At 48.3% G+C, this 16,144-nt stretch overlaps 1 protein-coding gene across 5 annotated transcripts in view; it reads right to left on the bottom strand.

Moving 5' to 3' along the window:
• Positions 1 to 13,452, bottom strand: part of atg2a (autophagy related 2A) — a 320,380-nt gene extending 306,928 nt beyond the window's left edge. For all 5 annotated transcript variants that reach the window (XM_063036273.1, XM_063036274.1, XM_063036277.1 and 2 more), the window contains exon 1: positions 13,075 to 13,452. In XM_063036273.1, coding sequence (XP_062892343.1) covers positions 13,075 to 13,242 — 168 coding nt within the window. In that variant the 5' untranslated portion in view covers positions 13,243 to 13,452. The remainder of the gene's footprint in view (positions 1 to 13,074) is intronic.
• Between the last annotated feature and the right edge of the window lie 2,692 nt (positions 13,453 to 16,144).

The following is a 16,144-nucleotide window of genomic DNA, read 5'->3' as shown; positions in this document are numbered from 1 at the left end:
AGCCCGAAATGTTAACTGTTTATTCCTCTGCATGACCTGCTAAGCAAGTTCCTCCAGCACTTGGCTTTGGACTTCCAGCATCTGCAGACTTTCTTTCTCATGTTTATAAGATCCTGCAGATGCTGGAAATCTAGGGCATGAGACACAACATGCTGGAGGAATTCAGCAGGTCAGGAAGCACCTATGGAGAGGAATCAATAAGGCCGAGACCCTTCATCAAGACATTATAAAATATGCCTATATTATACAAGGTATTGAAGAGGAAGCACGGTCTATTTCTTCTCATAACTTGGGGGCAAACGTGAGTGTAGTTGCCATTACCAAGGAGAAGCTGCTTTGGGGACTGAAAGGTCTGAAGGTAGATAAGTCACCTGGACCAGGGTTCTGAACAAGGTACAGTAGCTGAAGAGATCCTGCAGGCATTAGTAAAGATCTTTGAAGAAACACCAGATTATTGAACAGTTATCGAGGACTGGGAAATTGCAAATGTCACTCCACTCTTTACGGAGGCAGAAGGAAGGAAATTTTGGGCCAGTTATTCTGACTTCAATGGCCTCAAGTGGCCAAATCCTGCTCCGAAGTCTTATGGTCTAATTTTATACACTTCTGTCAAGTTACCAGCCAGACGAAGAGACACTGAAGCAATGCCCTGCTGTCCCCTTGAGGGAGGGAATCATCCCACGCTCACCTTCGGTAGCAGAGCAGAGGGACTCTCCTCAAGTCCCTCAACTAACGGTGCCAGTACAGGTGATGTGGCCATTACCCTGCTGCCAGATCAGTCTGCACCGACGTTACAACACACACCACTTCCACAGCCCTTCTCCGTGCCTGAAGCACTTTGGGATTTCCGAGCTCACGCACGGGATACACAGGCGTTTTGCAGGAAAGAAGCACTCAATGATCGACACTGATACGAGACCATAAGACATTGGGGCAGAATTAGGCCATTCAGCCCATTGAATCTGCTCTACTATTCATTCAATCACGGCTGATTTATTTTCCCTCTCAACCCCATCGTCCTGCTGTCTTCGGTGCCCTCATTAATCAAGAACCTCCGCTTTACACACACCCAATGACTTGGCCTCCACAGCCGTCTGTGGCAACGAAGTCCAGAGATTCACCACCGCCTGCTGAAGAAATTCCTCCCCATCTCACATGCATCAGGAATTTCCTGTGGTGTGTTGGCGGGCCACTCAACAGAATAAAAACAACATTCAACAATTACAACAGGGATTCTGCAGATGCTGGAAATTCAAGCAACACGCATAAAAGTTGCTGGTGAACGCAGCAGGCCAGGCAGCATCTGTAGGAAGAGGTGCAGTCGACATTTCAGGCCGAGACCCTTCGTCAGGACTAACTGAAGGAAGAGTGAGTGGAGGGGGAGGGGGAGATCCAAAATGATAGGAGAAGCCAGGAGGGGGAGGGATGGAGCCAAGAACTGAACAGGTGATAGGCAAACAGGATACGAGAGGATTCAACAATTACAAAGGATAAAAAAATTAAATCTGGAGGTTAAAGTGCATAAACACCAGTGTCTGATCCCAGTGTAAACAGCTTTTTACAAAGTGGTTTAAAGTCAGTGGAGCGATGGGAGTACAAGAGGGGTTTGGGGTGGTGAACTAGAATGGTTGACCAGATTAACTGCCCGGGGGAAGAAACTTTTAAGATGCCGTGAAGTATTTGTTTTAAAAGCCCGAGAGCACTTTCTAGAAGGGACTGTTTGGAAAAGGCAGCTTGCAGTGTGGGTAGAGTCCACAATGATTTTTCCTGACCCCTCCTTTGTCCTGGACACGTACACATCCTGCAGTGGTGGTAGACTGCAGACAATTATCTTTTCTGCCGACGTGACAGTTCGCTGCAGGTTTTGTAGACTGGGAGCGGATTCTCCACCAAACCAGACAGAAAAGGCAGATGCGAAGATGCTCTCTCTGATGGCAGAGTAGAATTGCACCAGGAAGTTCTGAGGTATGGTAAAAGACGTTAATGAAAGCAACAGCAGGAATGAGGAGCCCAGCCCTGCTTCTATTCTTCCATCATGTAGCAAGGATTGTAGGAAGACAGGAACAGTTGTAGGGGAGAGCCATTTGACCCTTTAAGCCTGCTTTGCAATCGTCAAAACAGTGGTTGATCGACAGGATCTTACCAAAGTCTCAGGGGACGGAGCTACAGATGGCCCCAGAGGTTTCTATGGGCTGGTACCACTTCTTCAAGTTCATCTGCAAAACAGCTAAAAAATCTCCTGTTCTCACGTCTGCTTTTCCCTTTTAAAGTGGCTGGGGTCCTGTCGGAATCCATAATCAACAACTGCGTTCTTCACGGACGGAGAGTTCTCATCCTTGGGAACTCGCCTGCTTTTTGGGATCTCCAGGAGCAGCTTGGAAGACGCACGCCTTCGGAGCGCGGCCCTGTGGACGACCCGATTCCGCGCCAATGTGGCCGATTGAAGCGCTGTGCCAGATGGGAACATGGAGACAGCGAGTGTGGCTGTCGGGGGCCTCTGCGTGCTCTCTCTCTCTCTCTCACTCAATGGTGAGAGTGAGTTCACTGGTTCTTGTGTCGCGATCACTGGAAATAAGCGTCACTGCAGACTGTATCATTGAAACAGTGAGCTGTTGGCCTCCCCTCTCAATGTTGCAGGAGCGATATCTCCCTCTCCCTCGTTAGTGAGAGAGAGGGCCTGTTGAGAGGTCGAAGTGCTGGGATGCACAGTAGTTTCTGAAGGACTCCAGATCATGGTCTCCAGGGGGCTTGCAATTGCATGGTGGGCAGTGCTGGGGCTGATGCATTCTGCTGGAAAGAGTAACAGATTCTTTACTCCCCTCTGGGGGACAGAATTCGACAAATTTACCCTCACACAGAACCTCCACCACACAGGATAACAGAGTCTTCAAACCCCTCCGGGGTACGGAATTCAGATTTACCCTCACACAGAATCCCCACCACAGGGTAGCAGAGTCTTCAAACCCCTCCAGGATACAGAATTCAGATTTACCCTCACAATAGGGTCCAAACCACCACCACCCAGAACATGCCCTCTTCTCATTGCTACCATCAGGGAGGCGTTGCAGGAGTCTGAAGACACCCACTCAATGATTGTGGGGGAGGTGTTGTCGCCAATCCTTGGAGCTTACTGATTAGTTTTGGGTTGATGATGGTATTGGATGCTGAGCTGCAGTCGATAAAGGGCATCCTGATGTATGCATCTTTGCCGTCCAGATGTTCCAGGGCTGAGTGAAGAGCCAACGTGACGGCAGCTGCTGTGGACCTGCTCCGACTTTAGCCAAATTGGAGCACATCACCGGTCACTTCTCAGGAAGTTGGTATGTTTCATCACCAACCTTGCAAAACACTTCATCACAGTGGATGTAAGTCAGGGGTTTCCAAACATTTTGTGCCATGGATCACAATCATTAACCACGGACCCCAGGTTCAGAATGCCTGATCTCAGGGCTACTGGATCACGATCATTAACCACGGACCCCAGTCTGGGAATGCCTGATCTCAGGGCTACTGGATCACGATCATTAACCATGGACCCCAGTCTGGGAATGATCTCAGGGCTACTGGATCACGATCATTAACCACGGACCCCAGTCTGGGAATGATCTCAGGGCTACTGGATCACGATCATTAACCACGGACTCCAGTCTGGGAATGATCTCAGGGCTACTGGATCACAATCATTAACCACGGACCCCAGGTTCAGAATGCCTGATCTCAGGGCTACTGGATCACGATCATTAACCACGGACCCCAGTCTGGGAATGCCTGATCTCAGGGCTACTGGATCACAATCATTAACCACGGACCCCAGGTTCAGAATGCCTGATCTCAGGGCTACTGGATCACGATCATTAACCACGGACCCCAGTCTGGGAATGCCTGATCTCAGGGCTACTGGATCACAATCATTAACCACGGACCCCAGGTTCAGAATGCCTGATCTCAGGGCTACTGGATCACGATCATTAACCACGGACCCCAGTCTGGGAATGATCTCAGGGCTACTGGATCACGATCATTAACCACGGACCCCAGTCTGGGAATGATCTCAGGGCTACTGGATCACGATCATTAACCACGGACTCCAGTCTGGGAATGATCTCAGGGCTACTGGATCACGATCATTAACCACGGACCCCAGGTTCAGAATGCCTGATCTCAGGGCTACTGGATCACGATCATTAACCACGGACCCCAGTCTGGGAATGCCTGATCTCAGGGTTACTGGATCACAATCATTAACCACGGACCCCAGGTTCAGAATGCCTGATCTCAGGGCTACTGGATCACGATCATTAACCACGGACCCCAGTCTGGGAATGCCTGATCTCAGGGCTACTGGATCACAATCATTAACCACGGACCCCAGGTTCAGAATGCCTGATCTCAGGGCTACTGGATCACGATCATTAACCACGGACCCCAGTATGGGAATGCCTGATCTCAGGGCTACTGGATCACAATCATTAACCACGGATCCCAGTCTGGGAATGATCTCAGGGCTACAGGATCACAATCATTAACCACGGATCCCAGTCTGGGAATGATCTCAGGGCTACTGGATCACGATCGTTAACCACGGACCCCAGTCTGGGAATGATCTCAGGGCTACTGGATCATGATCATTAACCATGGACCCCAGTCTGGGAATGCCTGATCTCAGGGTTACTGGATCACAATCATTAACCACGGACCCCAGTCTGGGAATGCCTGATCTCAGGGCTACTGGATCACGATCATTTACCACGGACCCCAGTCTGGGAATGCCTGATCTCAGGGCTACTGGATCACGATCATTAACCACGGACCCCAGTCTGGGAATGCCTGATCTCAGGGCTACTGGATCACGATCATTAACCACGGACCCCAGTCTGGGAATGCCTGATCTCAGGGCTACTGGATCACGATCATTAACCACGGACCCCAGTCTGGGAATGCCTGATCTCAGGGCTACTGGATCACGATCATTAACCACGGACCCCAGTCTGGGAATGCCTGATCTCAGGGCTACTGGATCACGATCATTAACCACGGACCCCAGTCTGGGAATGCCTGATCTCAGGGCTACTGGATCATGATCATTAACCACAGACCCCAGTCTGGGAATGATCTCAGGGCTACTGGATCACGATCATTAACCACGGACCCCAGTCTGGGAATGATCTCAGGGCTACTGGATGATAATCATGGAGGCAGGTTACCACACTCTTCCTGGGAACCCTCCTGCCTGAAGCAGGTAGGCAGCTCAGACTGCCAGAGCAAGAGGTTAAAGATACCAGAGAATGCCCTAGCCAGCTGATTGGCACAGGCCCCAAGTACTCCGTCAGGTACCCCGTCTGGGCTGGATGCTTTCCGTGGGTGCTGAAGGATGCTCTCACGTCGGCCTCAGAGACTGAAATTACAGGGTCACCGGGGGCTGTGGGAGCCTGTGAAGGTGACTCCATGTTCTGACGGTCAAAGTGAGCGGTGGAGGCACTGAGCTCATCTGAGAACAAAGCCCTGCTGTACCTCTGTCGCTTGGCTTCACTTCGTAGCAGGCAATGGCAGCTGTTGAACATCCCTCCATGATTCTAGTTTGGTCTGGAATTGCCACTTCGCACGTCAGATGACTTCCCGAAGATCATACCTGGAGCTCTTAGTGGCTGGACCTGAATGCCACTGATCTGGCCCTCAGCAGACCATGGGTCTCGCTGTTCATCAGGGCTTCTGGTTAGGGAAGGCTGATTCTGTGGATACACACTGTTTTTAATAAAGTCCCCGCCAACCATGACTTATTTTCTCAGATCTTCTGATGCGTCCTTGAGCATGACTCAGTCCACATCCGTTCCTCCGCTTCCCGTGACCACCTCTGTCGTCCTCATCTCCGGAGACTTGTTCTTTATTCTCCGTCTGTATGCAGGGAGCAGGAGGACACCCAGGTGATCAGAGTTCCCGAAATGCAGTCTGCTCACGGAATGGCTGGCATTCCTAATCATAGTGCAACAGTGGTCAGGGGTGCTGGGACCCCTGGTGCTGCAGGTGATAACCTTGACGATATGTGGGCAGAGATTTCTTCAAACGAGCCTGTTGAAGACCCCGACAATGATTTGAAAGGTGTTGGGGTAGGCTGTTGCCTGTTTGCTGATTACCTCGAGTGGCTGCTTAATGTCAGCCTCTGGAACTATGTATGCTGTAGTCCAGATCACAGGGAAGTAGAACCACCACATTCATCATTAGATGTTCCAGGTGGGCACCACAAGTACCACAAAAAGTTATCATGAAGCACAGACCCCCACCCTTTGCCTTCTCCGAATCATCAGTCCAGTCCATCTGGAGAATCAAGAAGCCCTCGGGTCATGCCGGATAAATTGATAAGTTTTGAGAGAACCATGTCTCTGTGAAGCAGAGTTCGCAGCAATCCCTCATTTTCCTCCAATTCAACAATCTTGCCCTTAAGTCCTCAATCTTGTTCTCCAGCGACGGTACACTTGCTGACAGGCTGCTGGGCAGAGGGAGTTTAATTCCTTGGTGTTTCAGTCTGCTTTGGAGTCCATCTCTCCTCCCACTCTTTTGGCCAAGGTGACGTACCTTCCTCAGCTTAAAGGTGCCGTACCTGCAGTCCTGCGAGTTAAGTCCACTGAGGCCCTGGGAAACTTTAAATTCCTGAGGGCCCAGCACGCAAGTGCGGTTATGAAGAAAGCACAGGAGCACCTCCACTTCCTTAGGAGTCTGCGAAGATTTGACATTACATCTAAAACTTTGATAAACTTCTACAGGACCATCAGGCTCTTGAACCAAAGGGGATAACTTCACTCAATTTCATTTGCCCCATCATTGAAATGTTCCCACAACCTACGGACTCACTTTCAAGGACTCTTCATCTCATATTCTCGATATTTATTGCTCTTTTTGTATTTGCGCAGTTTGCTGCTTTCTGCACGCCGGCTGAACAGCCAAGTTGGCGTGGTCTTTCATTGAAGATTCTTGGATTTATTATACCCGCAGGAAAATGAATCTCAGGGTATACATGGTGACATATTTGTACTTAGATAATAAATTTACTTTTAACTTTGAAACCAATGCACCAAAGTTTATAACCACAAGCAACTTTCAGAAGATCATGAAATTGCTACTTCATTACAACAGTTCAGAAGGATATTTCTTTAAAGGGAAATTACAGGCTGCAGATTGCAGTGAGACTTGTTCAGAAGAAGTGTAAGTAGAAGTTTTGTAGGCTGCCAGCAAAGCGTCACTGTGATTCAGCAGCGCCATCTTGTACGCAAACCAACTGCAAAACAAGCCTCGTTCCTCCACAGTCCTCCAGCCCCAGGAAAGGTCACCTACAGTCTAACACCGACATACTCTCACTGATAACAATCATCTGACGACAAGGGACTCAACACGGACGGGAAAGAATTCAAAGTTCAAAGTAAATTTATTATCAAAGTATGTATACGTCACCATACGTTTACCTGCTGAACCGTGTCTACGCCCACCTGGACAAGCCAGCGAGCACTGTGAGGGTCATGTTCTTTGACTTCTCCAGTGCGTTCAACACCATCCACCCTGCTTTGCTGGGGGAGAAACTGACAGCGATGCAGGTGGATGCTTCCCTGGTATCATGGATTCTTGATTACCTGACTGGTAGACCACAGGATCAATAAAGTATGACTATACACCACCCTGAGATTCATATTCTTGCAGGCAATAAATCTATAGAATAATAACCACAACAGAATCAATTAAAAGAGCTCTCTAACTTGGGTGTTCAACCGGAGTGCGAAAGACAGCAAACTGTGCAAATACAAAAATAAATAAATAATATTAATGAATAAATAAATAAATAAATAGATAGATAGATAGATAGATAGATAGATAGATAGATAGATAGATAGATAGATAGATAGATAGATAAGCAATCAACATTGAGAACCTGAGATGAAGAGTCATTGAAAGCGAGTTCATAGGTTGAGGGAACATTCAAAGGTTTCAAAGGTACATTTAATGTCAGAGAAATGTATACAATATACATCCTGAAATGCTTTTTCATTTCAGTGATGAATCAAGTGAAGATGAGTGAAGTTATCCCCATTGGTTCAGGAGCCTGATGGTTGAAGGTTAATAACTGTTCCTGAACCTGGTGGTGTGGGACCAGAGGCTCCTGTACCTCCTTCCCGATGGAATCAGTTCAGAGTTGAGGTTATCCTCACTGGTTCAGGAGCCTGATGGTTGAGGGGTAATAACTGTTCCTGAACCTGGTGGTGTGGGACCTGGGCTCCTGTACCACCTCCTCGATGACAGCAGCGAGAAGACAGCATGTCCTAGATGGTGGGGGTTTTGATGACAGATGATGATTATTCAGTGTAGAAATCAGTCTGATTTGTTTAGTGAGTGAACTGGGACATGGAGCTGACAGTGTAATCTTAATATCCAGCATGGTTGCCCATCGTGTTCTCATTTAACACTTACAAAGCAGAGATTTCTGGACAGTCACTTGACACTACTTTCAATATACACTCAGTGGTCACCTCCTGTACCTAGCCAGGTGCACACTGAGTGTATGTTCGTGGTCTTCTGCCGTAGCCCATGAACTTCAAGGTTCGACAGTGTTGTGCATTCAGAGATGCTCTTCTGCACACTGCTGTTGTAACGTGTGGTTATTTGAGTTACTGTCAGCTTGAACTAGTCTGGCCATTCTCCTCTGACCTCTCTCATTAACAAGGCGTTTTCACCCACAGAACTGCTGCTCACTGGATGTCTTTTTAGTTTTTCACACCATTCTCTATAAACTCCAGAAACTGTTGTGTGTGAAGATCCCAGGAGATCAGCAGTTTCTGAGATACTCAAACCACCCCGTCTGGCACCAACAATCATTCCACGATCAAAGTCACTTGGATCACATTTCTTCCCCATTCTGTTTGGTCTGAACAACAACTGAACCTCCTGACCTCTTGACTGCGTGCTTTTATGATGTGACATGATTGGCTGATTAGATATTTGCATTAACCAGCAGTTGTACAGTCGTACCTGTGTGCTACTCAGTGTGCTTCACGACCTTTTAATGTCTCCATATCAGTAGTGAAACTCAACCATTTCAAATAACCAGACATTCTAATTTATATCAGCAAATGCCAGTTCCGATGACAGGTCTTCAACCGGTAACATCCCCTCCATTTTGCTCCGTCTCTGTGTGACTGTCACCCACCCCACTAAACATTTCCAGCTTCCTCTCATCCCAGGAATGGATACGCCCCAGTGCATCACAGCAAAACCCTCCCCACCACAGGCAGCACTGCGACAGGAAAGCAGCATCGTCATCCAGGACTCTCATCACCCCGGTCATGCTCTCTTCTCACTGCTACCATCGGGAAGGAGGTACAGGAGCCTCAGGTCCCACACCACCAGGTTCAGGAACAGTTATTACCCCTCAACCATCAGGCTCCTGAACCAGTGAGGATAACCTCACCTCTGAACTGATTCCATCAGGAAGGAGGTACAGGAGCCTCAGGTCCCACACCACCAGGTTCAGGAACAGTTATTACCCCTCAACCATCAGGCTCCTGAACCAGTGAGGATAACTTCACTCACCCCAACTCTGAACTGATTCCACAAGCTACAGACTCGCCGTCAAGGCCCCCTTACAACTCATGCTCCCGCGATTATTAACTTACTATTACTATTGTTTGTATTTGCACGGTTTGTTTTCTTCTGCAGGTTGATTGTTTGTCAGTCTTTGTGTGCAGTTTTTCATCGATTCTATTGTATATTTTTTCTACTGTGAGAGCCCGTTTTACAATGAATCTCAGGGCTGTACGTGGGAACGTATATGGTGTTTGATAGTAAATTGGATTTCGGATTCCACAACTGAAGCAGTCCCGTCGTCCAGTTACATCTCCTCCAGCTGTGGCTGTCTGCAAGACCTCACCGCTACCTGATACCTGATGTCACCTCATCATGTGAGACTCCTCTGATCCTTCCCCTTCTCCCCTCGCCCTGAAACCTGTCATTCCTAGCTTTCCCTCCTCCCGACGGAAGATCGGGAACGGGAAACACTCACTCTGTCTGCCCTGCTGAAACTTTCCGCTTTCATTTCAGATTTCCACCATCGTCTTCTTTTTTTGCTTAATGTCACTGAAGTGGTTAACATTTAAATTGAGAGTCTGATGTATCCAAAAGCATGATTTTTTCATGGAACTGTAAACTGAGTACCTAATATCACTGACCACTGACAGGTTACTGGCTTGATTGATTCACTGAGCTAACTAAATAAGCTCTGAAGATTGAAAATAAAAACATAAATTACTGGAAATAATAGCCTCTGGCCCCCAGTCCAGCTCCTGGCCTTCACAAGTGGCTTAGATACTAAGCCCAGCAGAACTAATTCTACCGACAGGAGAAGGGGCAATGCCAGGTTACTGGAACCTTAAACCCAGTCGCTTTGGGCAGAGGGAGCTCCTCAGCCGTGGTCGGCAGCTGACCTAACAGAAGGAAAACTCTGATCTCTGAAACGCTGCCTTGCGGCTAAACCCACTCATGGGGCAGGCTTCGGGAGTAAACCCTGAGGGAAAAATCCAGAGCTGGGGTCCCTAAGGCAGTCCTACGTTGGGTTCAACGCTGACTGGCAACTCCTGCGACACTGCTGGTGCTAAACTGCATCGATCTTTGTCGTTCCTTTGGGTTCATCAGCTGTGTGGAGAGCAGGAGCCTGCGACATGGACAGCAGCTCACTCTCTGTGTCATATTGCCCAGGCTTGTGTATCTAGACAGCCAGGGCACAACATCCATCGTCAACCTCAGACCGACAGAAGCCTCACTCACTATAACTTAATTAATATATCTGTAAAGTATAAATTAGTAAACTACAATTCTATAACAGAGCACACCTACTTCCTCAGGAGTCTGCAGAGGTTCGGCACACCATCAAATACGTGATGAACTTCTGCAGACGTGCAGTGGACAGTGCGCTGACTGGCTGCATTATGGCCAGGTATGGGAACACCAATGCCTTTAAAGATACAGCATAGAAATCGACAGCACACTACAGGCCCTTCAGCCCACAATGTTATGCCGACCATGTAACCTACCCTAGAAACTGCCAGAAATTCCCAAACGCATAGCCCACTATTTTTCTGAGCTTCATGTACCTATCCAAGGGTCTCTTAAAAGATCCTATCGCATCCGCCTCTACCATCATCTTTGGCAGTGCATTCCACACACCCACCACTCTCTGTGAAAAAACTTACCTCTGTACCTACGTCCAAGCACCTTAAAACTGTGCCCTCTCGTGTTAGCCATTTCAGCCCTGGGAAAAAGCCTCTGACTATCCACACGATCAATGCCTCTCTTCATCTTGTACACCTCTATCAGGTCACCTCTCATCCTCTGTCGCTCCAAGGAGAAAAGGCCAAGTTCTCTCAACCTATTCTCAGAAGGCCTGCTCTCCCATCCAGGCAACATCCTTGTAAACTTCCTCTGCACTCTCTCTATAGCATCCACATCCTTCCTGTAATGAGGTGACCAGAACTGAACACAGTACTTCAAGTGAGGCCTGATATAGCTGATTTCCCCAGAGCTGTTGACTCACTTCCACATTTCCTTTGAGTGGAAAATCCTACACAAGGTATTGAATTCTGCCCAGTACATCACAGGTAAAAACCTCCCAACCATTGAGCAGATCTACATGAAACATCACCACCCAGGCCTGCTCTTTTCCCACTACTGACATCAGGAAGGAGGTACAGGAGCCTCAGGACCCACACCACCAGGTTCAGGAACCGTTATTACCCCTCAACCATCAGGCTCCTGAACCAGTGAGGATAATCTCAACTCTGAACTGATTCCATCGGGAAGGAGGTACAGGAGCCTCAGGACCCACACCACCAGGTTCAGGAACAGTTATTACCCCTCAACCATCAGGCTCCTGAACCAGAGGGGATAACCTCAACTCTGAACTGATTCCATCAGGAAGGAGGTACAGGAGCCTCAGGTCCCACACCACCAGGTTCAGGAACAGTTATTACCCCTCAACCATCAGGCTCCTGAACCAGTGAGGATAACCTCAACTCTGAACTGATTCCATCGGGAAGGAGGTACAGGAGCCTCAGGACCCACACCACCAGGTTCAGGAACAGTTATTACCCCTCAACCATCAGGATCTTGAACAAAAGAGGATCATCTATTGAGATGCTTCCACAGCTGATAGTCTCACTTTAAGGACTCCTTTACCTTGTTATTTCATGCTCTCCTTATTTATTGCTATTTATTTATATTTGCATTTACACATTTTGAAGTCTTCTACACTCTGGTGGTTCTTTCATTGATCCTGTTTACAGTTCCTGTTCTATAGATTTGCGGAGTATGGCTGATGGTTAAAAGAATGTCAGGGTTGTATGTGGTGACATGTACATACTCTGATCATAAATTTTACTTTGAACTTTACTTTAATATTTCTTTTACTGTTAATTTTCCAATCTGGTTACTTGTCACTAATATGTTTGATTAATCCAACTCCAAATCAATAATTGTTGGTGAATTGATTAGAGTCACACAGTGTGCTATCAGGTCCTTTGACCGAACTCAACCAATCCAACCAAGATGCACACCTGAGCAGGCTCCCTCTGCTTGCATTCGACCCAAATCCTCAACCTTTCCAAACCTGTCCAAGAGTGAGCCAGTATTTTAACATATATTGAAGACTTCTAAACATCTACAGATTGCTTAATATACCTGCAATACATAGCTCAGTTTAATCTGCAAACTGATTAGATATTGCATGTTAATGTCCTTTAGTGGTATTCACAATAAAATATTATTGCATGTTAATGTTTGCCTAATAACTTTAACTTCCCTAAGCATCTTCATATTGAATTGTTAATATATCTGCTTGATTGGATGTATCAGTAAACTGATTTTTGCATACTAACTGATCATTAATCTAAGTACCCACAAATTGTTTAACACATGTCCACGATAATGCAAACTGATTAACTGTGACAATTTAACGTGTTTGCAGGCCGGTAATTAATTTCCCCGGCTCTTCCGCCGTGCCCCCTGGCTCGCTGCGCCCAGATTAAGCAACCTCCTGCCTCTTACCCAGACGTCGAGCTGCACGTCCCGGATGCCGCCGCTGCCGTTGTACAGGTCCAGGCTGAGCTGCTCCAAAGTGAGCCGCTCCTCGAAGAAGTGGCCCAGGTAATGCTGCAGCAGGTAGCGGCAGGCCCGCTTCTTAATGGAGCTCGACCAGGGGAAGAACCATGACATCCTAGCAACCGGCCCCCGGCCACCAGCATCGCTCACCCACGGGCTGCCAGCGGAGCACCCTGGCGGGGGGCGCGACACCCCTGAGAGCTGCGCCTCGCCGACGGGCCGGAGTCTGGGCGCTCGGACAAAGACGGGCGAGCAAGTTAGACTGTAAACAAGCGGGCGGCCGCCATCGCTGTCACGGCATCTCTGGGAGGGGATATGTGGACAGGGGGTGGTGCTTCCGGCTCGGCGCATGCGCGCTGCCGGCCGACCAGCGGCGACCGGCGCCCCCTACCGCAGCGGAGGTCTCAAGCTCCGCACGCCATGGTGAGAGATGGGAGGTCCGCGCCCCCTGCCGGAGCGGAGGTCTCAAGTTCCCCATGGAACGGGGAGCGATGGGAGCTTCGCGCCCCCTGCCGGAGCGGAGGTCTCAAGCTCCGCACGCCATGGGGAGAGATGGGAGGTCCGCGCCCCCTGCCGGAGCGGAGGTCTCAAGCTCCGCATGCAATGGGGAGAGATGGGAGGTCCTGGTCGAATGCTGGTTCAATACCCAATTTTCCAGTATATTTGAAACGCGTATATAGAAATCCGCAGTAAAAATGCATTCAACACACATCAAAGTTGCTGGTGAACGCAGCAGGCCAGGCAGCATCTGTAGGAAGAGGTACAGTCGACGTTTCAGGCCGAGACCCTTCGTCAGGACTAACTGAAGGAAGAGTTAGTAAGGGATTTGAAAGTTGGAGGGTGAGGGGAAGATCCAAAATGATAGGAGAAGACAGGAGGGGGAGGGATAGAGCCGAGAGCTGGACAGGTGATAGGCAAAGGGGATACGAGAGGATCATGGGACAGGAGGTCCGGGAAGAAAGACGGGGGGGGGTGACCCAGAGGATGGGCAAGAGGTATATTCAGAGGGACAGAGGGAGAAAAAGGAGAGAGAGAAAGAATGTGTGCATAAAAATAAGTAACAGATGGGGTACGAGGGGGAGGTGGGGCCTAGCGGAAGTTAGAGAAGTCAATGTTCATGCCATCAGGTTGGAGGCTACCCAGACGGAATATAAGGTGTTAGAAACATAGAAAATAGGTGCAGGAGTAGGCCATTCGGCCCTTCGAGCCTGCACCGCCATTTATTATGATCATGGCTGATCATCCAACTCAGAACCCCGCCCCAGCCTTCCCTCCATACCCCCTGACCCCTGTAGCCACAAGGGTCATATCTAACTCCCTCTTAAATATAGCCAATGAACTGGCCTCAACAGTTTCCTGTGGCAGAGAATTCCACAGATTCACCACTCTCTGTGTGAAGAAGTTTTTCCTAATCTCGGTCCTAAAAGGCTTCCCCTCTATCCTCAAACTGTGACCCCTCGTTCTGGACCTCCCCAACATCGGGAACAATCTTCCCGCATCTAGCCTGTCCAATCCCTTTAGGATCTTATACGTTTCAATCAGATCCCCCCTCAATCTTCTAAATTCCAACGAGTACAAGCCCAGTTCATCCAGTCTTTCTTCATATGAAAGACCTGCCATCCCAGGAATCAATCTGGTGAACCTTCTTTGTACTCCCTCTATGGCAAAGATGTCTTTCTTCAGATTAGGGGACCAAAACTGCACACAATACTCCAGGTGTGGTCTCACCAAGGCCTTGTACAACTGCAGTAGTACCTCCCTGCTCCTGTACTCGAATCCTCTCGCTATAAATGCCAGCATACCATTCGCCTTTTTCACCGCCTGCTGTACCTGCATGCCCACTTTCAATGACTGGTGTATAATGACACCCAGGTCTCGTTGCACCTCCCCTTTTCCTAATCGGCCACCATTCAGATAATAATCTGTTTTCCTATTTTTGCCACCAAAGTGGATAACTTCACATTTATCCACATTAAATTGCATCTGCCATGAGTTTGCCCACTCACCCAACCTATCCAAGTCACCCTGCATCCTCTTAGCATCCTCCTCACTGCTAACACTGCCACCCAGCTTCGTGTCATCCGCAAACTTGGAGATGCTGCATTTAATTCCCTCATCCAAGTCATTAATATATATTGTAAACAACTGGGGTCCCAGCACTGAGCCTTGCAGTACCCACTAGTCACCGCCTGCCATTCTGAAAAGGTCCCGTTTATTCCCACTCTTTGCTTCCTGTCTGCTAACCAATTCTCCATCCACATCAATACCTTACCCCCAATACTGTGCGCTTTAAGTTTGCACACTAATCTCCTGTGTGGGACCTTGTCAAAAGCCTTTTGAAAATCCACATATACCACATCCACTGGTTCTCCCCTATCCACTCTACTAGTTCCATCCTCAAAAAATTCTATGAGATTCGTCAGACATGATTTTCCTTTCACAAATCCATGCTGACTTTGTCCGATCATTTCACCGCTTTCCAAATGTGCTGTTATCACATCCTTGATAACTGACTCCAGCAGTTTCCCTACCACCGACGTTAGGCTAACCGGTCTATAATTCCCCGGTTTCTCTCTCCCTCCTTTTTTAAAAAGTGGGGTTACATTAGCCACCCTCCAATCTTCAGGAACTAGTCCAGAATCTAACGAGTTTTGAAAAATTATCACTAATGCATCCACTATTTCTTGGGCTACTTCCTTAAGCACTCTAGGATTCAGACCATCTGGCCCTGGGGATTTATCTGCCTTTAATCCCTTCAATTTACCTAACACCACTTCCCTACTAACATGTATTTCACTCAGTTCCTCCATCTCACTGTGTTGTTCCTTCAACCTGAGTGTGGCTTCATCTTTATAGTAAAGGAGGCTGTGGATAGACATGTCAGAATGGGAATGGGATGTGGAATTAAAATGTGTGGCCACTGGGAGATCCTGCTTTCTCTGGCGGACAGAGCGTAGATGTTCAGCAAAGCGGTCTCCCAGTCTGCGTCGGGTCTCGCCAATATATAAAAGGCCAC

The sequence above is a fragment of the Mobula hypostoma genome, chromosome 30 (assembly GCF_963921235.1).
Source record: "Mobula hypostoma chromosome 30, sMobHyp1.1, whole genome shotgun sequence".
NCBI lineage: Eukaryota > Metazoa > Chordata > Chondrichthyes > Myliobatiformes > Myliobatidae > Mobula > Mobula hypostoma.
The sequence above is the reverse complement of the archived record's forward strand: the minus strand, read 5'-3'. Positions and strand labels throughout refer to the sequence as shown.